We start from the raw sequence: 25,573 nt of genomic DNA on the forward strand, positions 1-25,573 counted from the left end.
GAAGGGAAGGTGGAATGGGGTGGAATGCGTGTACCTGCCGGTAGCTGTGCACCCTTCCTTGAAGATACATCACTGACTGAGGCCGTTTCTGGGTCCATGATCATAGGACACCTGGCTGAGAATCTTCATGGAGGGGAGGTCCAGGCTTCTCCCCTCAGGGCCCAGCATGGGAATCACACAGAGACCCGTGGGCCTGGCAGAAGGTAGGTCAGCCCTGGCCAGGCTCCATGGCCACCTCATTTCATGAGTAATGACAGTGGGCAGGAGTTTTGGCCTCATCTGGTACCTCCCCAGGACCAGTGCCAGTGGCCCCTGGGACGGGAGTGTGTTGAGAGTGACTCCGTTGCTGGGGAGTGACTCCCTCCCCTGGCCCGGCCACCTTTACGAGCACGTGGGGCGGGATTCTGTGACTCCCTCTCCTGGCCAGGGCCACCTTTACGTGCACGTGGGGCGGGATTCTGTGACTCCCTCTCCTGGCCGGGCCACCTTTACATGCATGTGGGGCGAGATTCTGTGACTCCCTCCCCTGGCCCCGGCCACCTTACGTGCACGTGGGGCGGGTTTCTGTGACTCCCTCCCCTGGCCCGGGCCACCTTTACGTGCACGTGGGGCGGGATTCTGTGACTCCCTCCCCTGGCCCCGGCCACCTTTACGTGCACGTGGGCGGGATTCTGTGACTCCCTCCCCTGGCCCGGCCACCTTTACGTGCACGTGGGGCGGGATTCTGTGACTCCCTCCCTGCCCGCCCCTTTACGGCACGTGGGCGGGATCTGTGATCCCCCCTGGCCCCGCCACCTTTACGTGCACGTGGGGCGGGATTCTGTGACTCCCTCCCCTGGCCCCGGCCACCTTTACGTGCACGTGGGGGGATTCTGTGACCCCGCCTGGCCCCGGCCACCGTTACGTGCACGTGGGGCGGGATTCTGTGATTCCCCGCCTGGCCCCGGCCACCTTTATGTGCACGTGGGGCGGGATTCTGTGACTCCCTCCCCTGGCCCCGGCCACCTTTACGAGCACGTGGGGCGGGATTCTGTGACTCCCTCCCTGGCCCCGGCCACCTTTACGTGCACGTGGGGCGGGATTCTGTGACTCCCTCCCCTGGCCCGGGCCACCTTTACGTGCACGTGGGGCGGGATTCTGTGACTCCCTCCCCTGGCCCCGGCCACCTTTACGTGCACGTGGGGCGGGATTCTGTGATTCCCGCCTGGCCCCGGCCACCTTTATGTGCACGTGGGGCGGGATTCTGTGACTCCCTCCCCTGGCCCTGGCCACCTTTACGAGCACGTGGGGCGGGATTCTGTGACTCCCTCCCCTGGCCCCGGCCACCTTTACGTGCACGTGGGGCGGGATTCTGTGACTCCCTCCCCTGGCCCCGGCCACCTTTACGTGCACGTGGGGCGGGATTCTGTGACTCCCTCCCCTGGCCCCGGCCACCTTTACGTGCACGTGGGGTGGGATTCTGTGATTCCCCCGCCTGGCCCGGGCCACCTTTACGTGCACGTGGGGTGGGATTCTGTGATTCCCCTGCCTGGCCCGGGCCACCTTTACGAGCACGTGGGGTGGGACTTTCACTTCCTTAATGATTCCTTCTGTTGTGTGACTTTGGGATTGGAAATCTAGGACACTCATCCCCCAGATGTGACCCAAGTGAGCACAGCAGAGCCCTCGGGCTGCTGCAGCTGGGGAATGGTCAGGGCACAGAGCCCAGGGCAGCTCAGCCCCTGCCCCTCAGCAGGCACCTCGTTCACTCTGGTGTTGGAAAGGAAGAGACTGCGGCCAGGTCTTTGAATGCGCAGTGATGCTTTAATCCCACTGTTTGCAAACGAGCTCTGTGGAAGCTCAGCAGGAAGGATGGAAGATGGGGAGGAAGACCCTGGCGGGTGGAGGTGTGGCCAGGGACACAAGGCTGCCTTTATGGGACTGAAAAGAGAAAGCTGCTGGGCTGTGTGTGACTGGAAACCAGGGAAGGAGACCTGGCTGAGGCAGGAACTGGGTTCGCCAGCAGTGCTGAAGGGCAGCGGGTGGCTCAGAAGTGGGAGCAGGTGCCGCCTCTAAAGTCCCGTACACAGAAGGAGCTCAGGGCATGCCTGGGGCATCTCCAAAGCTCTGCTGACGGTGAAGGCCAGGAGCCTGTTTCCCTTCCCCAGAAGTGTGCTCATGGGAAATGGGGCAGGGGGCAGGTGGGCTTGGGGATGGAAAGTAAGCTTACACTTTGATATCAAACTCATTCTTTGACTTGCTGTCAGGCAAGAAGCCTATTCTGTGAGCTTCAGCATAAAAGCATTGGGAGGGCGTGAGCTGGGGCCCCCAGACACCCCCAGAGCAGAGGGAGCAGGGCCTGTCAACCTCCTGTGCTGCTCCCGGACACAGACCCACGGGGTCCCATGGGCCCCAAACCTGCCCAGCAAGTTTAAGGGCCGTGGGCAGGCCATGTAGCCGGGCAATGGGATGTGAGCAGAAACGAGGATGTGGCCTCGTAGTGGGTGCAGGACAGGGAGAGGTGAGCCCCACCCCGAGAGCATTCCGGGAGGTGTCACCAAGTCTCCGAGGCAGTCTGGTGATATTTGGTGTTCTGAGCTAAGGAGGGAATGGGCTTGTCTGTCACGCAGGGGCCAAGAGAAGCAGGTGCAGGTCTTAGAGCTGAGCCTTGGGGAGGGGACCCTAGTGAGACAGCGCCTCTGTGGAGTAGAAGAAGGGGCAGGATGGAAATCAAGGTGGGAATTTTGGGGCCGCTTCTCCGTGTGCTTTGCTGGACAGCACATTGTCCCATTAGCCAAACCCGCCTCTGGCTTCTGAGCTTGGTAGCACAGGAAGACGCGAGGTTGGGGCAGCCCCAGGAGTTCCTGGAGTGGCTGTCAGAGGCCTGGGTCCCCTTCCCCCAAGGCTGCCATGGGCCACTCCATTCCTCACCACGTTCCCGGCAGTGACTCCGTGACGCTGCCTTCCTGACGCAGGGCCCAGGAACAAGCTGGACGTAAGGCCACTGGGCTGTGCTTGTGCTGGGGCTCCCAGAGGCATCCAGGGGCCCCGTTTGTCCCCCAGGAAAGCCGGCTGGTCTCCAAGTGAGGCGAAGACCCGTGCCCAGCAGACAAGGCAGGTCTCGGGGCAGGCAGAGAGCCGCCCCCATGGTGTGTGTCAGGAGGTGATGGCTGGAGCCTCGTGGGCGGGCGACGTGTGTCTGCTGGGTCAGGACTGCCCAGATCTGCCATCGTGGTGTTCTGACCCCATCCCTGCAGGACCTGGGGCAGGTGGAGATGGCCTAGTCCTCTTGGGGCCTCTCCACAGTGAGAAACGTGTCCAGGACTGTGGCCTGCCGCTCGGGGTCGCCTAGGGGCTGCTTCTCGCGCTTCTGCTCAGCCCTTGTCCTCGTCCAGGAAGGGGAGCGCAGGCAGCCGGCCCGGGGCAGTGGGTGCAGACCTAGGGGGATGTGGGAAGGGGAACTCAGGGTGGCCGAGAGGCCTGGGGGGATGCCGCGGAGCTCCAGGTCCCGCCGGCCTCCTGGGCCAGGCATGCACACATCTACCTCTAGCAGGAGGCCCCCACTGCACACTGGCCCCACCAGACAGGTGGACGTTGTGGTCTGGGTGGGGCCTGGGCAGGGTCTTTTCTGGTGCTCCCGGAGTCACTGTACAGTTGAGGCTGAGCCTCTCCTGCCTGGTCAAGGGACCCTGGTGGGGCCTCCCCAAACTGTTCCCCCCGCAGGTGTCCCACCTCAGCCAACCACCCCCCGTCAGCCCTGCAGGCCTCTTGGAGCCTCTGCCCCATCATGGGCCTTGAGTCTCCCCGGTGCAGACTCTGTGGGGCTGGGGATTCGGGTGGGCTGGAGTCTGAGCCCCTCACTCTACCTCCCCAGCCACAACAGCCATGTCTGGGCTCATGGGCTGGGTGGGAAGGGTTGCCGCCAACATGGAGCTGGTGGGAACTGGCCAGGGTCAGGCAATGGCCTTGTCCTGGAGGTGAGCTGGGGGCTGGCTCGACAGGCCTCATTCCCTCCCAGACACCTGGGGCTGCAGCAGCCCGGGACACACAGGCCGACACCCCTTCCTGACACCTCCAGGAAGCATGGGAGCAGCTGGCCGCTGGCAGGATTCACAGTGGGGCTGGTCCTTCTAATGAGGTCCTGAGTGGCCTGGGGGGTCGGGAAGCAGAGGCTGGGCCAACTGTCCTATGCGGGGAAGGCTTGGCCCTGATGCTCTCACAGTTACTGAAGTTCACACAGGTCACGTCAGTGTCCTACATTGGTCACTGTCAGAGACTGAGGACACGCTGTGGCATCCTCATGAGTGGTGAGTCCTGTGCTCTCGTCATGGCTTAGGAAGGAGACATGACAATGGCCGTGCTGGGGGCCCTGCTTGCACGCAGTGTGAGGACACTGGAGCTGCCTTCAGGCCAATGGCAACACTTCCGTGGGAATCAGAGGAAGTTAAGTGAGCTGAGGAGGGGCCCGGGCTGGTGATCACCCCCACCTTTTGTTCTTGGCCCAATTTATGATGAAAATTCGTATTCATTAAATTCTGCTTTTGAGGGGACAGTGCCTTTAGCCTTCTGTTGCTCACTTGAAGAGTAAAGTTTTAAGCAGCTGTGATGGGGAAATTGCTTCAAGTTGGGCAAATAGCAGCGTGGTGAAATGAAGTGGTGATAGATTCTTGCTAAAACACACGTGAGCCATCCCAGGACTTCCCAAGGGGCCTCAGCCCGCCACGCACACCTCCCAGCCCTGATGCCGGCCTCACCTGCTGGGGACTCGGTGTTGAGGTTCTCGTCGTCCGAGTCAGCAAAGACCTCGGCCAGCTCCTGGTCGGACATGTCGGTCAGCTCAGTGAGGTCCAGGAGGTCGAAGTGGACCTCCAGAGAGGAGACACTGCTCAGAGGCTCTGAGGGCAGAGGGCGTACGGTCAGCCCTCAGGCCCGCCCGCGAGGCTGCTCAGGGCCCTGGGGGTCTAGGAGAGTGTGCGCTGTCTCCTCCCACAAGGCTGTGGGTGAACCACAGCTTACCGCAAAGCCCACACCAGCAGGATCTGATGAGTGTTGCGTATACTCATGACTAGAAGGCTCCCACTTGACAGATGGTGCAGCTGAGGCCCAGACCCCCCAGGGAGTGTTTGGACAGGAGGTGGCCCCTGCTGCCTTTTCTCCTGGGGGAGCTCATGGGGTCCCCATAGAGTGCGCTGGGCAGGGAGCAGTACTTACGCCTCCTCTCTGTGACCTGCAGGAGCCCCGGTGCTGGTACTGGGATGCTCCCCACCTCCTCCTCCACAGGCGTGTGGCCATTGTCCCCTGTCCCCTGGGCTGGGACGCCCAGCGCAGCCTGCGGCACCTCAGCCTCCTTAATGATCTCTGCATCCAAAGACACAGGGTGTCACCTTGAGATCCACAGGGCTCCCACATCCCACCAGGACGCGGGGCTGGATGTGAGGACTTGGCACATCCAGTCCTTTGAAACTCTGGGCAGTGACCAGCAGGTGATGGGATGGCTGGGCTTGTGGCCTCATACCTGGACTCCAGACAAGGGGCTGGGGGGCTTCAAGGAGGCTGCCCCTTCCCCTTGGGCCCTGGCCTCCCTAGTGAACAAGGAATCTGAGATCCAGATCACCCTTGGTACTCAAGCACCCGTGGAAGCAGACCATGCAGGCGTGGAGGTTCCCCCAGGGCCCGCGTGGCTGTCCCCAGTGCCGTCCGTGGAAGCAGACCATGCAGGCGTGGAGGTTCCCCCAGGGCCCGCGTGGCTGTCCCCAGTGCCGTCCGTGGAAGCAGACCATGCAGGTGTGGAGGTTCCCCCAGGGCCCGCGTGGCTGTCCCCAGTGCTGTCCTGGCCTCTGATTTCTAGCTTGGCCCAGGGTCCCCCGAAGGATCGCCCATGGATTTCCATGTCCAGCCTCTTGGTCCCCTTCAAAGCAGAACAGCCCCTCTCCACTGTGGACTGACTTTTCCTTTTAAAAACTGATGTTGTATTTGAGTACAGAATAATACATTCTCAGTAAATGAAAGTTACAAACCAGGAGGAATAGGCAGGCCTGCCATTCTGTGATCCCTTAGCCACCAACCACACCTCACAGTTGCGCAAATATTCTTCCAGGTTTCTCCCATGTTTATTTTTTTTACTTTCTTTAGATGGAGTCTTGCTCTGTCACCCAGGCTGGAGCGCAGTGGCGCGATGTTGGCTCACCGCAACCTCCACCTCTCGGGATCAAGGAATTCTCCTGCCTCAGCATCTCGAGTAGCTGGGATTGCAGGCACTCGCCACCATGCCTGCCTGCTAATTTTTGTGTTTGTTTTTGAGACAGAGTCTCGCTCTGTCACCCAGGCTGGAGTGCAGTGGTGCAATCTTGGCGCAGTCTCGGCACACTGCAACCTCTGCCCTTGGGTTTAAGCGATTCTCCTGCCTCATCCCCATGAGTAGATGGGATTACAGGCACGCACCACCACGCCCGGCTAATTTTTGTATTTTTAGTAGAGATGGGGTTTCACCATGTTGGCCAGGCTGAACTCCTGACCTCAGGTGATCTGTCCGCCTCGGCCTCCCAAAGCGCTAAGATTACAAGGTGTGAGCCACCAAGCCTGGCCTCATTTTTTTTCACAAATGTAACTGTACCTTTTTTTTTTTTTTTTTTGAGACAGAGTCTCGCTCTGTCACCAGGCTGGAGTGCAGTGGTGTGATCTCGGCTCAGTGCAGTCTCCACCTCACAGGTTCAAGTGATTCTCCTGCCTCAGCCTCCTTAGTAGCTGGGACTACAGGTGCCCGCCACCATACCCAGCTAATTTTTTTTTTTTTTTAAATTTTTACTCGTGATCGGCCGGGCGCGGTGGGTCACGCTTGTAATCCCAGCACTTTGGGAGGCCGAGGCGGGCGGATCACGAGGTCAGGAGATCGAGACCACGGTGAAACCCTGTCTCTACTAAAAAAAAAAAATAAATAAAAATTAGCCAGGTGTGGTGGCGGGCGCCTGTAGTCCCAGCTACTCGGAGAGGCTGAGGCAGGAGAATGGCGTGAACCCGGGAGGCGGAGCTTGCAGTGAGCCGAGATCGCGCCACTGCACTCCAGCCTGGGCGACAGGGCGAGACTCCGTCTCAAAAAAAAAAAAAAAATTTTTACTCGTAATCCACCCGCCTTGGTCTCCCAAAGTGCTGGGATTACAGGCATGAGCCACTGAGCCTGGCCCAACTGTTTCTTTTTTATACTTAACTATTGTTTTGTCAGATGAGAGCAGGAGGCCCCTTGGCTGCTGACCCAAAGCCAGGGACATTGGCGACTCTTATGTCCATCCCTCCACAGATCCCCTTAGCCCCCCTCCCCAGCTGCTCACCCTCATCCAGGGCCACGTCATCCTAGCGGCCACCTCACTTGCCTCAGGCAGCCAGTGAGCCCTGTTAGCCAGAGTCAGGCCTGTCCCTGGGTGCATGCTCCCCTTTGTCCCTAGGCCCTGCAGGTCCATCTCTTAGGGAAGAGACAAAGCACTCGCTTTCTTCCCCGCACCCATTACCCCTGCAGGAACCCGTTTCCAGAGCGCCCACCTTCCCTCAGCTGCTTCCTGGACCCTGCGTGGCAGGGGCCTTCTGGGGACACCAGCACCTGCCACCTGAGTGGGTGCCCAGCGCACGCTTGTCAGATGGACAGGTGCCCTCCCGCTGCCGCCAGCAGCACCCCGAGGAGCCTATGGGGTATTTTTGGCAGCCCTCAGTGGTGAGCACTGATCGTAGCTGGGTGTGCTTAAAGCCAAGGGGAGCAGCTGCTGCCATGAGGCTTTTGCTGAGGGGGCTGCAGCTGGGATTCACAGTGCCAACATCTGCCTGTGAGGGGTGGGCCTGTCCTTCCCCATGGCACTAGCTGGCAGCCTAGATACTGCCAGGTGGGCCTGGTGGGTCTGCAGCATCTGTCCCAGTGCACCCCCAGCCCTCCCCAGCAGAGCCAAGGGAGCTGAGGCCCGCAGGTACCCGGCCTCCTGAGTGAGGGGCACCGGTGCAGGGCTGGGAGGTCCCCAGTGGCTTAAGAGCTGGGCAGTGTGGTTGTGGGCAGGTGGCCTGGCAGCGAGCTGAGTCTTAGGCTCTGCCTGGGGGCAGCCCCGTGGCCTGACAGTGTACCCTCGCCCCATCGGCCGCGTGATCATTCTGTGGCCCACCTGCCTCCTGTCTCAGAAGCCGAGTGCTGTGTCATCGCGTGGCCCATTTCAGGCCTGGGGGTTGGGCGGGCTGGACGGGGCTCGTGGAATCTGGTTTCCACCTTTCCACTGGCATCTGGAATGAGGTTTCTGAGCATCCTAAAGGGTCAAGTTACTGATGTCCTGGCGCATCCCCAAGCCCGGCAGGGATACCTGCCCGCCCAGGGGGCACAGGGGCCAGGGCGTGAGATGTGGACTCCGTTCCAAGGCTGTGAGCAGGGGGACCTCCCGGACATCAGCAGGAAGAAGCCTGCTTGACCATTGTCCATAGCGCTGAGGGGGCGTCCAGGGGAGGGGACTCCCCCAGGAGATCCAGCCTGGCCCTTGGGCCCTTCCTCAAGGAGAGACAGTGTAGCCCGAAGCCCCAGGCCCCCGCCCACAGTGTGTTCATGTCCTGCTGGACTGTGCTGTGGTCACAATTCCAAAATGCTTCCACACAGCTCAGAGCGGTGGCCGTGGCTGGAGAGGGCGTAGCTCTGTCCTAGCCTCGAGTCTCAGGAGGGTGCTGCAGCCGGCCCTGAGGGTGCGGCAGGGGCCTCAGACCTGCCAGGTACAGGACAGAGCAGGCACTGTCCTTGTGGCATGGCTGACCCAGAGCCCTGAGAGCAGGTACGAGTGGGGAACCAATGTGCAGGGATGTCAGTCACCGGCCAGGAGGCCCTGCTGTCAGGATCCCCAGCTGAGGAAGGCTACAGGGGCTCTTACCTCCCCAGGTTTACAGGCCAGGCATGTCCTCCGTGGGCACCCTCACCCCAGAGCAGCACTCTGGGGTGTAGCCGTCAGCTCCACCTCTGTCCCTCCCTGCCCCTCCTTCTGTCTTGAGGGGCACCCCCTCCCCTCCTCTCTCTCTTTTTTTTTTTTGAGATGGAGTTTCACTGTTGTTGTCCAGGCTGGAGTGCAATGGTGCGATCTTGACTCGTTGAAACCTCCGCCTCCTGGGTTCAAGTGATTCTCCTGCCCCAGCCTTCCGAGTAGCTGGGATTACAGGCATGCACCACCACGCCCAGCTAATTCCATATTTTTAGTAGAGATGGGGTTTCTCCATGTTGGTCAGGCTGGTCTCAAACTCCTGACCACAGGTGATCTGTCTGCCTCGGCCTCCCAAAGTGCTGGCATTACAGGCGTGAGCCACTGCACCTGGCCTCTCTCTCGCTCTCTCTTTTTTAAGAGACAAGGTCTCACTGTTGCCCAGGCTGGAGTGCAGTGGTAAAACCATAGCTCACTGCAGCCTCAACCTCTTGGGCTCAAGTGATCCTCCCGCCTCAGCTTCCTAAGTAGCTGGGACCACCACTCCTGGCTAATTAAAATTGTTTTGGTAGAGACAGGGTCTTGCCATGTTGCCAAGGCTGGTCTCGAACTCCTGGGTTCAAGCGATCATCCACCCTGGCCTCCCAGCCCCTCCTCTATGGCAGCCCCCTGATATCAAGGAAACCTCGGGCAAGAGCAGTTCTGCAGAGAATCTCTGGGGACAGCACCCGCAGAGGCGGGTGGGGCCGGTGGTTCTGTGTTAATAATGACAGCTGGGTGTGCTGGTGCACACCTGTGTGGCAGCTACTGGGGAAGCTGAGGCAGGAGGGCCGCCTGAAACTCAGGAGGTCAAGAATGCAGTGAGCTGTGATCGAGCCACCGCATTCCAGCTTGAGCAACAGAGCGAAACCCTGCCTTAAAAAAAAAAAAAAGACAGTGGCTTACGGTTCTCTAGTACAGTCCCAGCATTCTGTATTGACTAACTCCATTCTCACCTCCCCCAACTCCCAGCTACATGGGGAAGACTGGGCTTTGTACTTGAGAGGAGGAAGCTGAGGCACAGAGTAGCTCAGCGTCTGTCCCCAGCATGCAGCACAGGGCTGGCCACAGACGCAGCTGGAGCTCTCAGCCGTCACCTGTCAGCCTGTTCCTGATCATGGCATGGAGATGGGAACCAGGGATCCTGGTCCAGAGCCCAGCAGAGGGAGCAGGAAGTCCCCCACGTGCTGGCTTAGGTTCCCTGGGTCCTGACCTGGGGGGAAGTGGATCTCTGAAGGAAGGTGGGACAGAGGTGGAGTCTCCCCTTGTAGCCCCCCTCTCACTGGGCGGGGCCCCTCATCTAGACGAAGGCTCTGATTCACTCATTCACCCAACCAAGACTTCCGAATTGCCCTCTGTTCTGGGGACATGGCATAGACAAAATAGATGATTCCTGTCCTTCTGAGGGGCGGTCTGTGCCAGTGAGCAGTGCTGGGCTGTGCTCCCATTTTAGGGAGGATCTGCGGAGGGCGCTCTACCAAGACTCGGAGGAGGAGCCTGGAGGTGGGAGGGAGCTGTGTGATACGGGGCGGGGGTGGGTGGGGACCTGCATGAAGGCCTGAGCAGAGTGCATTTGAGGACAGCTGGGGCTGTGAGGCAGGGCAGGTGTGGTGCGTGCAGGTCGTGTGGACATCGTCAGGACTTCGGTTTGTACACTGAGTGAGCTGAGAGAAGCTGCTGAAGGGTTTTGAACTGAGTGGGACAGCGTCTACCTGAATTTTTTTTTTTTTTTTTTTTTCCTGAGACCAGTCTCCCTCTGTCACCCAGGCTGGAGTGCAGTGGCACGATCTCAGCTCTCACCCAGGCTGGAGTGCAGTAGCACGATCTCCGCCTCCTGGGTTCACGCCATTCTCCTGCCTCAGCCTCCCTAGTAGCTGGGACTACAGGCGCCCGCCACCACACCCGGCTGATTTTTTGTATTTTTAGTAGAGACACGGTTTCACTGTGTTAGCCAGGATGGTCTCGATCTCCTGACCTCGTGATCCGCCCGCCTTGGCCTCCCAAAGTGCTGGGATTACAAGCGTGAGCCACTGCGCCCGGCCTTTTTCTTTTTTTGAGATGGAGTCTTGCTCTGTCGCCAGGCTGGAGGGCAATGGCGCGATCTTTGCTCACTGCAAACTCCGCCTCCTGGGTTCAAGCGATCCTCTTGCCTCAGCCTCATGAGTAGCTGGGATTACAGGCGTGCGCCACCACGCCTGGCTAATTTTTGTATCTTTAGTAGAGATGGGGTTTTACCCTGTTGGCCAGGCTGGTCTCGAACTCCTGACCTCATGATCCACCTGCCTTGGCCTCCCAAAGTGCCGGCATTACAGGTGTGAGCCACCGTGCCCGGCCAATACCTGCATTTTTACGATGAGGCCAGCAAGGGCACAATCCAGCAGGAGGTAAGTCTTTAGGCACCCTCTGCTTGTGCTGAGATGGGGGCCCCAAGCAGGATCTCAGTCAAACAGCAGTCCCCTTCCCCATCTTGCACTGGAGAGGGGCATGTGAATGCCAGCAGTCCTCATTATAGATCCTGGGGCCCCAAGGGGCCACAGACAGCTTCTGGGACAAAGGTCTAGCCCTGTGGAGCTGCACAGCAGCCCTGTGTGGAATGAATATCATAGTTGACTCTTAAGAAGTATCTTTTTGGCCGGGTGCGGTGGCTCACGCCTGTAATGCCAGCACTTTGGGAGGCCAAGGCGGGCGGATCACTTGAGGCCAGGAGTTCGAGACCAGTCTGGGCCAACATGGCGAAACCCCGTCTCTACTAAAAATACAAAAATTAGCCGGTGTGGTGGTGCGTGCCTGTAGTCTCAAAAAAAAAAAAAAAAAAGCATCTTTTCATATTTCCACATTCCTGAGACAGCAACACATCTGTAGCTGATGGTGTCAGCATTGATGGGATCCAGTCCTGTAAGCATTTGAAGCCACCATGTGTCTACTCTGATCCTTCCCCATCTCCCTTTGGGAGTGGCCTGGTCTTTATTCTGTAAACTCTGGTGCCTTGGTCTGTGTTGAGGCTCTGGGGAAGGAAAATTTGGAAGATGCAGCTTTTGCCATCAGGACACTAATTTTTTGGCCAGAAGAATGTGATACCAGGGACACACAAGATCTGAGCCCCCAGGAGGGGCAGGATTGATCTTGGCATGAAGAGTGTGCAGCTGCTATAAGGCACGCTTGTGGGTCCTCAAATGATTGAGCCTAGTGTGTAATACATGCAGCATACAAATATGTGTTCGTTGACCTTATCAGTAAAGTTCTGGTCAACAGTAGGCTACTAGCAGTTAAGTTTTTGGGGAGTCAGAAGTTCTATGTGGATTTCTGACTTTGAGGGAGGTTGGCGCCCCTGACCCGTACGTTGTTCAAGAGTCAGCTGTACGTGTACGTTCATAGCGTGACTGACAGTAGCCAAAAGTGGAAACAATCTAATGTCCTCGGTGGATCAATGGATAAACAAAATGTGGTCTGTGCCTACCATGGAGTGAGATTCAACCCAACAAGGACGGCGGCACCGACACAGGATACCACGTGGATGAGCCTCATCACCTCATTCGAGTGAAAGAAGCAGGCCCAAAAGGACAAATGCTGCGTGACGCCGCCCTACGAAATGTCTAGAACAGGCAAGTGCATAGAGATTCCAGCAGTGACTGTCAGAGGCTGGGGGGTGGGCAGTGGAGAAGGGGAGAATGGGTATGGGTTTTTTTCTGGGGAGCTAATGAAGATATTATAAAATTAGATAGTGGTGGTGACCCCACAATTTTGTGAATATACTAAAACAGTGAGTTGTACACTTTAAAAGGGTGAACTTTATATGTCAATAATATCTCAATTTAAAAACAATCCTCAATGGAAACAAAGGTTGATCTTGGCTGGAGGTGACAGGCAAAGCCAGGAGGAAATGACAGATACACTCACAAACACTGTGAATCAGCCACACACCAGACCCCCAGGCACAGCCCCAGAGCAGGCTGGGACTGGGTAGAGCGAGAAGCATCAGCTCTAAGCAGCTTGTATCTAGTTCATGGCTGCATTCCTGGGACCTAGCACACAGTAGGTGCGCAGTAAACAAATTAGGGTGAATCAAGGAGCCCACTAGCCCACGGTTAGTGAGGAGCTGTGCTAGGAATCACCCAGGCCTGTCTGACACCCTCTCAACAAGCGTGTGGGAAGAGGACAATTCCTCACGGGTGAGACCTGCTGCTTTTCCCAGGCTGGGAAGCAGAGGCTCAATGCCAGGCAGGCATGGGGGTGGGTGCTGGCAGCCCCCAAGGTCTCCAGGGCCAGGGCAGAGGCAAGCAGGTGTTTTCTGATGCCCCAGGAAGGACCCCAGAGTGTGGGGTCACAGCAATGTTCTGGTCCTTACCTCAGCACAGCCCCTATCAAGGGGGACCCAACCCCCCTGCAGGGGCTGCTGGTGCCCTGGCTGATGAGTGGGCACTGAGGCAGCACCTCAGTGAGGGAGCCAGGAGTTGGGGTGCCTCAGCCCGCTCCCCCAGGCTTCCGTGAGGGCTGATTGCTGATGCCCTGTGTTCTGCTGCTGACCTATTTTCCAGCACATTCTCGACTGGGAAACTTGGCCCAAATCCTGTTCCCTGTTGTGTGCCCAGGGCCCTGCCCAGGGCATCAAGGAGGCACTTGGCACACACCACTGTATGGACAGATGAGCTAATGAAGTGAATGAATGAATATCATAAACTAAATGGCTGGAAGGAGAGATGGTCGCAGAGGCAGGGGCCACCTGCCCCCCTTCCCCCAGCACCTTCCTCTCTGGATTTGGACCCCCAAAGTATTTCAGGGATGCTGGAGTGGTCCTGTCTAGATTCTCAGCCTCCTAAGGATCCCTCTCTTTCTCCCTGTGGACCCTCAGGCAGACTGAGTTGGGGTGGGTTACAGCCCTGACTTCCAGGTGGGGCCCTCAGAGAGGGCACATGTCACATTCCTGTGCACACGTGCACCTCCGTGTTCTGTACATTTCATATGAAGAAATCATTAATTCCTTTAGGTGCAAAAATATTGTTTTAATAATGCTTTATAAAAATCATATTTTGGGCCGGTTGCAGTGGCTCACGCCTGTAATCCCAGCACTTTGGGAGGCCGAGGTGGGCGGATCATGAGGTCAGGAGATTGAGACCATCCTGGCTAACACAGTGAAACCCCGTCTCTACTAAAAATACAAAAAATTAGCTGGGCGTGGTGGCAGGCGCCTGTAGTCCCAGCTACTAGGGAGGCTGAGGTAGGAGAATGGCGTGAACCCTGGGGGGCAGAGCCTGCAGTGAGCCGAGATTGCGCCACTGCACTCCAGCCTGGGCAACAGCGAGACTCTGTCTCAAAAAAAAAAAAAAAAAATCATATTTTGCCGGGCATGGTGGCTCACCCCTGTAATCCTAGCACTTTGGGAGGCCGAGGCGAGCGGGTCACGAGGTGAGGAGATCGAGAGCATCCTGGCTAACACAGTGAAACCCCGTCTCTACTAAAATTACAAAAAATTAGCTGGGTGTGGTGGTGGGCGCCTGTAGTCCCAGCTACTGGGCAGGATGAGGCAGGAGAATGGCATGAACCCAGGAGATGGAGGCTGCAGTGAGCCAAGATCATGTCCCTGCACTCCAGCCTGGGCAACAGAGCAAGACTCCGTCTCAAAAAAAAAAAAAAATCATATTTTACAGATATTTCTGAATTATTTACCAGTGAAATAATATGGCTAGATTTGGTTCAAACCACTAATGAAGGGAGGTTGGTGGTAGTCTGGAGAGGAGGCTGTGGGCCTGGGGGCTGGGATATCACACATGGGCCTTTGTCCCGCTATTCCCTCTACTTTTGTAAGGTTTTCAAAAGTAAGTGATAAGTTATGACAGTTATAGTCACCCACGTGTGATCTCATGAGGTTCCACAAAGTAGGCATCACTGGCCACTTTGCAGACAAGGAAACAGGCGTTGGTGTCAAGAGCGTGAGCCCTCAGTGGACAGGGCCCTATCTTCCCACTAACTTCCCACCCCAGGCAGGGTACTGCACAGAGCCGCGACCCGTGCACTGATTGAGTCAGGTATCTGAAGCCCCCAGCCAGTGAGTGATGGGCTCAGAAACTGAACCTGCTTTCTCTGCCTTTTAAGCTGCTGGGAAGTCCTCCTTTTTTCCCAAAGGAGGAGGGAGAAGAGATTAACCTCCACTCCCAAATGCCTTGGGCTCCCACAGCCCTGTAGGGGAAGCAGAGCTGTCTCCACTGACAGACATGGAATTTGAGGCTCACAGGAGCCTGACTGCCCACAGTTCACAGCTGGAAACAGCTCTGAGGCCCCCAAGCCCTCACTCCCAACCTCCAGGCTTCCTATGTCCACAGAGCTGCTACTGGGAATACCCAAGGGCCTGGGACTATCAGTGTTAAGAACGAGCTCTGGTCCCTCCCACAAATGACAAATCAAAACCCAAACCCACCAGCCCTGGGGCATTCGTCCCTACACCTTGGACTGCAGATACACAGGGTGGGTGGACCTGCTCCTCCCGGGGACAGCCCTTCGGGCTCCAGAGGATGCCACTGTGTGTGGCTGGGGGACTGGGAGGTTCCCATGTAGTTACAGAGTGGCAGGCTGGCCTGCCTGTGCCCTCAGGCACCTGCTGGCTCCCTGGAATGGGAGATCTAGGAAACCAGGAGGTGGTGGGCTTGGCTGGGCAGGTGGAGGAGTCTGTAGTTTGCATCCAAGTTCCTACCTAGGCAAATGGAACCCCGAAAGCCCTTTCGGAAAAGGCTCTGACTGGGAAGGGGGAAGGTTCTGAGAGCTTTCTTCCCGTTACCGACTCCAAGGTCCTGCAGTAAGGCCTCCACCATCAGGGCAGGGAGCGCTCCACGCGCGCCTACCCTCCCCGTTGAGCGTGCGCCCGGGCCGCTCCCGGACCAGCCACCCTTGCAGCTCTGGAGCCCCCGGCAGGCCGCGCCCGTGCATGCCCCACGCCCCCAGCAAGACCATCTCAGCCCCTTGCCCCTGGCAGGATCCCTGCCCGCGGTCTACGGCCCTCGCCCCCCGGGAACTCGCGGCTGGGCGAACAAAGCGGAGGCGCTTGCAAGCGGCCAGCGTCGCCCCCACGCCCCACCGACAGGGACCCCAAACTCCAGCCCCGGAACGCCCCTCCCCCGCTCCCCGGGTCACCGGCTGGCTTGGCTGGGAGGGGGCTCAGGACGAAACTCCGGGCCACCCACCAAGGAGCGTGCCGGGCACGGCTTCCCGGGCCGGGAGCGCAGAGAACAAGGGGGCGGAGACTCGGTTCGGGTGCCCCCAGCCCCGCGCGGGGACCGCGCCTGGGAGGTGCCCCTGGCCCACCGGACGCCCCCGAGCTGCCAAAGGGGTCTTCGCGACTCCCGGGAGCCGCGAAGGGTGAGCCCTGGGGGGAGGGGCTGCGGCTCGCTGCGGGGAGGCGCTGCTCGGGGGTCTCGGGGGCTGAGGCTGAACTCACCTCCGGTGCCGGCGCCCTCCGGGGGCTCCATGCGGCCGGTGGGGTCTGGGAGGGGCACGGGCGACGGCGGCGTCGCCTGGCCCGGGAGCCCCAACAGCTGCGGCAGCGACTCGGCCCCGGCTCCGGGCGCCGCGCATCGGGGCAGCAACCGGGGGGCCGCGGCGGCAGGGAGGAGCCCGCGGGGCGGGGCGCGCAGCTGCTCCCGGGCCTCGGCCCCCTCCCGGCGCCCCCCCAGCCGCAGGACAGGTGCGGCCCCGCCCCGGCCCGCGCGCGCCCCCTGCTGGCCCCTGGCCCAGCGGACCCCTCCCCCGCCGACCCTTCCCTCGCGGGCCTCGCCCCGCCGCGGACACCACCGGGACCTGGCTGCGACCTCCCGACCCCGGCCGGGCGTCCGGGGCTCCTGCGCACTCACTCGGCCGCCGCGCCCGCTTGCGTCCTCTTGTTCTCTTCCAGGTACTTGCGTGTGGGGCGCCGACTGTGTGCGGGCGCCCCTCGGGGCTGGCGAGGGGCACAGGAGGGGCCTGACTCGGGCTGGGTAATGACAGAATCACAGAGCGCCCTGGAGGGTGTGAGTTAACGCGGTGGGTGGGCGGGGGCGAGGGCGTGTACTTGGGAGGCTGGAAGGGGCGGGGTGGGGGATGGGCGGTAAGGAGAGGGCGGGGGGCGGGGGCCCGGGCTGCAGAGAGCGCCAAGGCAGTTTCGATGAAACTGACCCGCATGTACCTATCGCCCAGATTCACCGATTACCAACTCATGGCCTGGGCGACTGCTTCTCTGTCCTCATTCACTTCCCTCCACTGCTGGGTCATTTTGAAGCAAATTATATACACATTAGATCATCGCATTTGTAAATACTTCAATATTTATCTCTCAAAGTCCATTTGTTGGAGCATGGACTCATGCCTGTAATCCCAGCACTTTGGGAGGCTGAGGTGGGAGGACAGCTTGAGCCCAGGAGTTTGAGACCAGCCTGGGGAACAAAGCAAGACACTGTCTCTTCAAAAAATAAAAATAAGAACATAAGCCAGGTGCAGTGGCTTGGAGGCTGAGGTGGGAGGTTCGCTTCAGCCCAGGAGTCCAAGGCTGCAGTGAGCTATGATTGCATGTCTCAAAAAAAAGAAAAAAGAAAAGAAAAAGTCTAGTCTTCATAAACACTCTTGTTATCCCAGCATCCAGGCCTTCACTGAGTTGATGCAGTGGCCTGAGGCGGTGTACCTGGTGGATAGTGGGTGGCAGGAAGCATCAGACATCAGACAAGAGGGCAGTTGGTTTGTTTGTATTAACATTTGCGCTGGGATTTTGCAGGAAACTCAGATGCCATTTATCTGGGTTTCTGAGCTGCACAGCTTGACACTGAATGGAAGTATCTTAAGCCACATATGTGAAGAAAGGGCTCTTTTCCAAAAATCTGAACTCGAATTCAATATGAAAAGAACAGGTCGCGGTGGGCCCTGTTGGGAGCCCAGGGAGCCGCAATTCAGGGCTCCCTAAATGATTCATCTCTGCAGTCCACACCGACAGACCAAGCTGTGCTCTTAGCTTCTGAAAAATGAATACCCTGTCTAGGCTATCCTGAGCTAACCCTCCTATTCTTGCCCTTTTTGCTGAAAGGAATTATTGTTAATACAGCTATTTAATTCAGGACGCTCATCCAGACTTCTGAAGCAAAAAGCCAATCAGCATGAAGCTGCTAGCATATTGGTTTTGTGAAGCAAGTGTTAAATTATAATAATTACCCCCACTGTGCTCTCCAGCGTCACTGTCTGACCACCCTGTTCCTGGGGGAGGAGGCCCCTCTCAGGCCAAGGGAGTCTGGCACAGTGATGCTGGCTCCTGGTTGCCCAGGCACAGTGACCAGCCAGACTTCACAAAGGCCTCAGGGCTTACTATAAATAAATCACGGCTTTGTGCAAGCTGAGCCAATGCAGTTCTTCCAACTGGCTGCTCCTCTCCAAGAACAGTCAGGACTTGGGTGGGCAAACAGGAAGTCTCTCATCACAGTGGTTCTCAGATTCCCACCACTGTGTGGGTGCCTGAGGCCTGAGCACACCCAGCTCATGTGGCAACTTCCTCCCCCAGCTGGACAGGAAGACCTAAGTCCACCAAGCCTTCTTTCATTTCTCACACTTTGCCCCCGGCAGAACTTTCTCCGAGCATGGATTCTGGAATCTTCATCCCCAGACACATGGGAGAACAAGATCTGCTGCAAGACCTTTTCTTTTTTTTTTTGAGACGGGGTCTCATGTCTCACTCTGTTACCTAGGCTGCAGTGAAGTGGTGTGATCTCGGCTCACTGCAACCTCCACCTCCAGGGCTCAAACGATCCTCCCACCTCAACCTCCAAGTAGATGAGCACTTTTTAAGAAGATGTTGAAGATGAGAGCTTAGCGCTGAGCGTGGGGCTCACGTTGTGCTCCCAGCACTCTGGGAGGCCGAGGCAGGAGGATCACTTGAGGCCAGGAGTTTGAGACCACTCTGGGCAATAAAGCAAGACCCCGTCTCTATAAAAAACTTTTGTAAAAAAAGCTGGGTATGGTGTCTCACACCTGTAGTCCCAGCTTCTCAGGAGGCTGAGGTGGGAGGATTGCTTGAGCCCAGGAGGTCGAGGCTGCAGTGAGTTGTGATCACAGCCTAGGTGACACAAGGAGACCCTGTCTCCAAAAAAAAAAAAAAAAAAGCACCTGTTTATGACAAACCCTGTAGGTAACAGGGTGGTTTCAGGGATGGCAGATTCATTTTAGAAATTGTAAAACGGCTAGCAGTTTTCAGAACAAGAGATTAGTTAGAAAAGGAAAGTGGCAACTGTCTGTTTTCTGCAGGGCCTGTCGGGAAGCCTCTGGTTTCTTTTCATCCCTGAGGACTGGGGAGGAGGCCTCTTCAGGAAGAGCAGTTTGTTTTTGTGAAAGGGATACTTCCTGATTTCAAGCATTTGGAACTAAACTGGAACATATTTTTCTTTCCGATTTCTGCGTTTTTTAGGTGTGTGTAAACCCACCAGAGCAGCAGCTGGGAGGGCCCCTCCAAGGTGGGCGGGTGGGGTGAGTGAGGCCCAGAGGATCGCGTCTTTGCCCAGATTTGAATCTCATTTGGGTAATGTTTCAGAGCCTTGGGTGGCCGATTGATCATTCATTCAGTGGCCCTTCATCAGGACATCTGTACTGAGCACGTGCTGTGTGCTGTTCTAGGCGCTGAAGGATAGAAGGGAACGGTTCTCCCCTCATGGAGCTTAGGTTCCAGCAATAAGCAAAACATGTCCTGCAGCGAAAGGCTTCTGGGCTGCCGGCGACATCTTCCCAACTTTCACAACCAGGTTCCTTCCGGACGCCCGTCTCCAGGGACGCGCTCCCGCCTTGGCAGGGCTGCTGCCCGGTGGAGTCTCGCGAGGATCTTGTGACTTATCGCGGTATCGCCCAGCGGTTGCCGGGAAACGGCGTGGCTTCCGGGGGGCGGGCGCATTGGTCCCGGAGTCGCGGCGGGGCCTGTCCGCTGGCGTCATGGTGAGCAGGGGCGGGAGCGGGGCTCAGGTCCTCGGCAGGGGCTTGGAGACCTCGGGGCAGGGAGGCCTCCGTACACAGAGACCCTGGGAATGGGAGGCCCGGAGCTCTGGGTTGCTGGAATTGAGAGCCCGGTGCTCTTGTGAGGGTCTCCGTGGGGCAAACTCAGGATGCTCCTGGCCCCGGGGCCAGCCCGCACTCGGAGCTGAGACCTGGGCTCTCCAGAGCCCTGTGCTCCCAGGAGTGGTCATAGAACGCCCAGGGCCCGGGGTCGGCGGCGCACGGTCCTCAGAAGAGTGAACACGCGTCAAGGGGACTCCCATCCTGGAATGGGAGACTCGGTCTGTTGGATCCCTGGGACCTAGGGTTTCACCTCACGAGGCTTTGCAGCGCACCAGGGTCCCCATGGAATAGAGCCGGAGGCAAGAATTACCCTAAGACCTTTGGTCTCCCGGATGGAGAGCCTGGGGCACACCAGAGTGGCTAGAGATCCCTGTACACCAAGGAGGCCTGGACAGGTCCAGTGCCCTTGGAGTGCCCAGGGCACAACCTTGGGATACAGGAACCACTGTTCCTTGGAAAGCCTGGCAGGAGTCAGGCCCAGACCGAGAAGAGGAAGGCGGAGCTCTTGGCCTCATCAGCTCCGTCTCTGTCTTTCTCATGTAAAGGGCTCTCCCTTTGTGATACAGGAATTGTCAGTAACTCAAATTTCTGGGCAGGCGTGGCAGGGTGGGTTTCAGCTGGTGGTGGGGCGAAAGCTCTGGGAACCCCACCAGGTCTGCAGCTGGCTGTGAAGGTCCCAAATGCTAAGTGATGCTGAACCTTCCTCCACGGCCTATAGGGCTTTGTGATGAGGTCTCCTTCTTGGAGTGGAGGGATTAGAAAGAGCAGTACATTACGAATTAAGATTTAAGTAGATGGGTTTTCTGACCCAGGAAGGGTCTTCTGAAAACCGACTGCGAAAGAAACTACCAAACTAGGCCAGGAGTCTGGGCGCGGTGGCTCACGCCTGTGATCCCATCACTTTGGGAGGCCGAGGCAGGCGGATCATGAGGTCAAGATATGCAGACCATCCTAGCCAACATGGCGAAACTCTGTCTGCTAAAAATGCAAAAATTAGCTGGGCGTGGTGGCGTGTGCCTGTAGTTCCAGCTACTCGGGAGGCCGAGGTTGCAGTGAGCCGAGATCGCACCACCGCACTCCAGCCTGGCAACACGTCTCTTAAAAAAAATAATAAAATAAAAAAAAAAGCAGGGCGTGGTGGCTGACGCCTGTAAACCCAGCACTTTAGGAGTCCAAGGTGGGTGGATCACTTGAGGTCAGGAGTTGGAGACCAGCCTGGCCAACATGGTGAAACCCCGTCTCTACTAAAAATACGGAAAAAATTAGCCAGGCATGGTGGCGGGTGCCTGTAATCCCAGCTACTTGGGAGGCTGAGGCAGGAGAATTGCTTGAACCTGGAAGGTAGAGGTTGTGTAGGGGGATTTTTAAGGAATCAGAGAGACCGGTGGGGTTCAGCAGGATCTTTATTAATTATTTAGGTGCACCAGCCCAGTCAGATTAACATCCAAAGGACTGAGCCCTGAACAAAGAGTTAAGTTACCTTTTAAGCTTTTCTTGGGGGTGGAGGGAGATCTGTGCAGGGGGAAGCATGCTACAGACGTGAGAAACAAAGGCAGTTGTTCAGTTGAAACATGCATTACATCATTTCTTCCTTTTTAAGGAAAAACATGTTTTGCGACTTGAGTTTATCTGCCAAGTGACCTTAGAGCCGCACAGCTAGAGAATCAGGGCCTTCACAATGCCTGGGAAGGGAGGAGAGACAAGGCTCACTAGCCACAGAAAAATAGGCAGTTAATTTTTAAAGGGCTCCAGCTCTTTCTCTTTCTCAGGGGGAGCTGGGTTCTCTTACATACAACTGAGTTTCCGCTTTCACACTTTTAAATTTCTTTTAATTCCTGTTCCAGTTGCAGTGAGCCAGGATTGCACCACTGCACTCCAGCCTGGGTGACAGAGCAAGACTCCATCTCAAAAACAAAAACAAAAAAACACAACAGCAAACACTAAGCACAACCAAACTACTGCTGTTTCCATTAGGTTGTGGGAATGTGGGCCTTGGTCTGTTGGAAACTTGGACCAAGGAATATGGGTGATATTTCTGTTTTCTTCTCATCAGTGTTTTCTAAAATTTCCACATAATATTTTCTCTCTCTCTCTTTTTTTTTTGAGGCAGTGTCTTACTCTGTCACCCAGGCTGGAGTACAGTGGCACGATCTTGGCTCACTGCAACCTCCACCACCCAGGTTCAAGTGATTCTCGTGCCTCAGCCTCCCAAGTAGCTGGGACTACAGGTGCCCACCACCACGGCTGGCTAATTTTTTTGTATTTTTAGTAGAGATGGGGTTTCACCACGCTCGCCAGGCTGGTCTTGAAATCCTGACCTCAAGTGATCCACCCGCCTCAGCCTCCCAAAGTGCTGGGATGACACGTGTGAGCCACTGCGCCTGGTCACCGTATACCGGGGAATGAGTGGGTTTGGAGTGGGTTCCCTCTCTTTACTTTTCTTTTTTTTTTTTTAAGGTACAATTTTCTTTTTGAGATGGAGTCTTGCTTTGTTGCCCAGGCTGGAGTGCAGTGGTGTGATCTCGGCTCACTGCAGCCTCTGCCTCCTGGGTTCAAGCGATTCTCCTGCCTCAGCCTCCCAAGTAGCTGGGACTACAGGCGCCCGCCACCATGCCCGGCTAATTTTTTTTTGTATTTTTAGTAGAGACGGGGTTTCCCCATGTTAGCCAGAATGGTCTTGATCTCCTGACCTCGTGATCCGCCCACCTCGGCCTCCCGAAGTGCTGGGATTACAGGCATGAGCCACCGCGCCCGGCTCCTCTCTTTTCTAGAAGGAATGTTCTCCTTCTCGAAAGGAAGGTTTCTCCTTTGTGCATCTCCAAATGCAACAACAGGATGTGTGTGTGGTTAAGGGTGGGAACACTCAGGGCAATGATGTGCTCCAGGTGAGCAGAAGGGAGAGAGGTTCCAGAACCTTCTCTGCCAAATGTCCTTGGGAGCAAATCAGAGCCAGCCAAGAAGGAGAAGCTGTTAGAGTCTCTCTTACTTGCCCCATTATCTCCACCAAAGGCGCCCAAAAAGAAAGGGAAGAAAGGCAAAGCCAAAGGCACCCTGATTGTCGATGGGCTCGCTCCAGAGGACATGAGCAAGGAGCAGGTGAGCAGAGCGGGCTGTGGCCCAGTCCCTGGGTGGGCGTGGGCGGGCATCACGCAGGGTGCCTGCATGAACCTCTCACGTGGCTGCGCTGTGTGTCCATCTCGCCTTTTGAATCCTCTGTTCTGTCCAGAACACGCCCCCCCGTAGCTCGTAATTCCCATCAGCGGCAAAGCTTTCGCCTGCACCATGTCTTTTCAGAAAGGCAATGCAGCCTGTTAAAGAGCTTTGTAATAGGGCGGTAGGAATGTGGAAGGACATGTTTTTCTGATCTAAAAGCTGTTTTTAATTTCGTGTATTCTCTTTCAATCTTACCCTTTTTTTGCACCTGATGTGTATAGACTTATCATAGAACACATGTAGCATTCTCCTTTATCATTATCTCAGAAAGGAAGTTTTTAAAAGAAGGATGATTTACTTCAAATCACATCTGCATCTGATTAATCATTCTTTTTTTTTTTTTTTGAGACGGAGTCCCACTCTGTTGCCCAGGCTGGAGTGCAGTGGCATGATGCGATGTCGGCTCACTGCAAGCTCCGCCTCCCGGGTTCACACCGTTCTCCTGCCTCAGCCTCCTGAGTAGCTGGGACTATAGGCACCCGCCACCTCGCCCGGCTAATTTTTTTTTTTGTATTTTTAGTAGAGACGGGGTTTCACTGTGTTAGCCAGGGTGGTCTCGATCTCCTGACCTCGTGATCCGCCCGCCTTGGCCTCCCAAAGTGCTGGGATTACAGGCGTGAGCCACCGCGCCTGGCCAGTCATTCATTGTTTTTGATAAAAGTCCCAATAAGGAGTAACAGCATCAGGGCTGCCTTTTTCTTGTTGCTTATTTTGGGGAGGAGGTGATGTTTTTATAGTTTCTTTGTAGGAGTTAGTTTAAGTCCCTTCTTCATTTGGATGTAGTTAAGGGCTACAGAACATAATTACATAATTACAATTTTACCTAAAAGGCTCCTGGAGACGGCAGCGTGTGGCAAGCGTGATGCACCCTCTGCCCTCTACCCTGATGGACGGCTGCCTGTGGGCACCTGACATGGGACATGAGGGCTGTGTCAACTCTGTGTTATTGTTAGTAAATGTTACCTTCTTTTGATAATTGTAAGATAAAAAATCAATAGGAAGGAGACTGAAAGAGCCACATGACCTGAAGTTGGAGCTAGGCAGAGGTCCTTGAACAATGGTAAAGAATGGCTTTATTTTACATGCAGGCAAACCGTTGGCAGTTTAAGCCAGTGGCTAAGCAGAGAGGTGATGAGGTCAGGTTTGTGTTCCGGAAAGATGTCTGGAGCTGCTGGGTGGAGAATGGATCGAGCATTGCGTTGTCCCAGCACGTGAGCTGCTGCCCGTCTCCCTGTTTGCTTCCCATTGCTGTGGAGACAGGTCTTGTGGGGCAGTGGCCACGCACTGCTCATCGCACGTTGAGCCACAGACGCAGGAGGCTTCTGCAGGGGGCTTCTGCAGGGTCCAGGCAGGTGGGGAGGGATGGGGCTGACCTGGAGACTCCGCCCTGCAGCACAGGACAGTTTCGTCAGTTCACCGGGGAGTGCCCTGTGGGCTTAGGACTTCAGGGCTGTTTTGTTCTGATTTTCCAAGAGAAGCTGGAAATCTGGATATTTATAAGAAATCTGAATATTGAGTGATGGCAAAATCTCAACACCATGTGGGCCAAACAGACCAGTCAGGAACCCTGGTTCAGGCTCTGCCCAGGAGCCACTAAAGGTCTGTGACGTGAAGGCATTTGTCGCTGTGCTGTGAGACACTGGTTGGACTCGGGGTGCTGTGTCTCCCTCACGTCCGCCTGGCGTCCTCAGCTCGGAACCCCTCCTGCTGCTCCTTCTTGATTGGTCGTCGTCTTGTTGTCTTTGGAGGTGAGAAATGTGTTTTCCCTGTGGGGAATGTGGTGTTGAGAAAGAAAAAAGTTTACAATAAGTGGCCTGGGGCTGTGCCCGAAAATGACTGATTCTGACGGAGTCTCGCTGTCGCCCAGGCTGGAGTGCGGGGGCGCGACCTCGGCTCCCTGCAAGCTCCGCCTCCCGGGTTCACGCCATTCTGCTGTCTCAGCCTGCGCAGTAGCTGGGACTACAGGCGCCCGCCAGCACACCCGGCTAATTTGTTTGTATTTTTAGTAGAGACAGGGTTTCAGCGTGTTAGCCAGGATGGTCTCGATCTCCTGACCTCACAATCTGCCTGTCTCTGCCTCCCAAAGTGCTGGGATTACAGGCGTGACCCACCGTGCCTGGCAGTAACTGATTCTTAAGGGAAATGAGCTCCCAAGAAAGCTGGAAGCCTGTCCTACATTTTTTTTTAACCTATTTGCAGATTCGCAGTTGAACCCTCTTGAGGGTTAGGAGTCTACTGGTTTTGTATATTTTTTGCTTACCATTATATCTTTAAAGGTGAATTTTTTTTTCACTTAGCATTATTATATGAATTTGTTTAAATGCTGCTAAATCATTTGCATATTTTTTTTTTGGGTTAATGTGATATTTCTCCTA

At 56.5% G+C, this 25,573-nt stretch overlaps 2 protein-coding genes across 14 annotated transcripts in view; one reads left to right on the top strand and one right to left on the bottom strand.

Moving 5' to 3' along the window:
- Positions 1-1,783: 1,783 nt before the first annotated feature.
- DBNDD1 (dysbindin domain containing 1) lies at positions 1,784-16,622 on the bottom strand. Of its 2 annotated transcripts, none has more exons than XM_030821206.1 (4): positions 16,369-16,622; positions 5,191-5,337; positions 4,734-4,874; positions 1,784-3,417 (listed from the first exon to the last, which is right to left on the bottom strand). In XM_030821206.1, the coding sequence occupies exons 1-4, from the start codon at positions 16,397-16,399 to the stop codon at positions 3,260-3,262; spliced, it is 477 nt and encodes a 158-aa protein (XP_030677066.1). In that variant the 5' UTR covers positions 16,400-16,622; the 3' UTR covers positions 1,784-3,259. The 2 variants fall into 2 exon arrangements, with proteins under 2 accessions (XP_030677066.1, XP_004087529.1); XM_004087481.2 differs by lacking the exon at positions 16,369-16,622 and adding an exon at positions 5,997-6,135.
- Positions 16,623-16,687: 65 nt separating this feature from the next.
- Positions 16,688-25,573, top strand: part of GAS8 (growth arrest specific 8) — a 28,868-nt gene continuing 19,982 nt past the window's right edge. For 3 of the 12 annotated variants that reach the window (XR_004032040.1, XR_004032039.1, XM_030821192.1), the window contains exons 1-3: positions 19,101-19,347; positions 19,554-19,865; positions 22,995-23,081. Coding sequence is in view for 6 of the 12 variants with exons in the window: in XM_030821192.1 (XP_030677052.1) it covers positions 19,863-19,865; positions 22,995-23,081 (90 nt within the window). In the remaining 6 variants the exon portion in view is untranslated. Of the gene's footprint in view, positions 16,822-19,100; positions 19,348-19,477; positions 19,866-22,994; positions 23,082-24,509; positions 24,947-25,573 lie in introns of those variants that run through there. The other 9 variants (XM_030821171.1, XM_030821177.1, XM_030821144.1 and 6 more) reach the window with 8 other exon arrangements.

This window comes from Nomascus leucogenys, chromosome 2, assembly GCF_006542625.1.
Source record: "Nomascus leucogenys isolate Asia chromosome 2, Asia_NLE_v1, whole genome shotgun sequence".
NCBI classification, from domain to species: domain Eukaryota; kingdom Metazoa; phylum Chordata; class Mammalia; order Primates; family Hylobatidae; genus Nomascus; species Nomascus leucogenys.

What these genes read in the sequence shown, in the direction of transcription:
- DBNDD1 (XM_004087481.2), bottom strand. Translation starts at nt 6,087, where the DNA reads ATGGGAGAAACCTGGAAGAATATTTGCGCAACTGTGAGGTGTGGTTGG. An exon ending in AGGCCTGCCTATTCCTCCTG is followed by an intron (nt 5,338 to 5,996) that starts GTTTGTAACTTT and finishes CTTTGGATGCAG; the next exon opens with AGATCATTAAGGAGGCTGAG. An exon ending in CAACACCGAGTCCCCAGCAG is followed by an intron (nt 3,418 to 4,733) that starts GTGAGGCCGGCA and finishes ACATCCCCCTAG; the next exon opens with GTCTGCACCCACTGCCCCGG.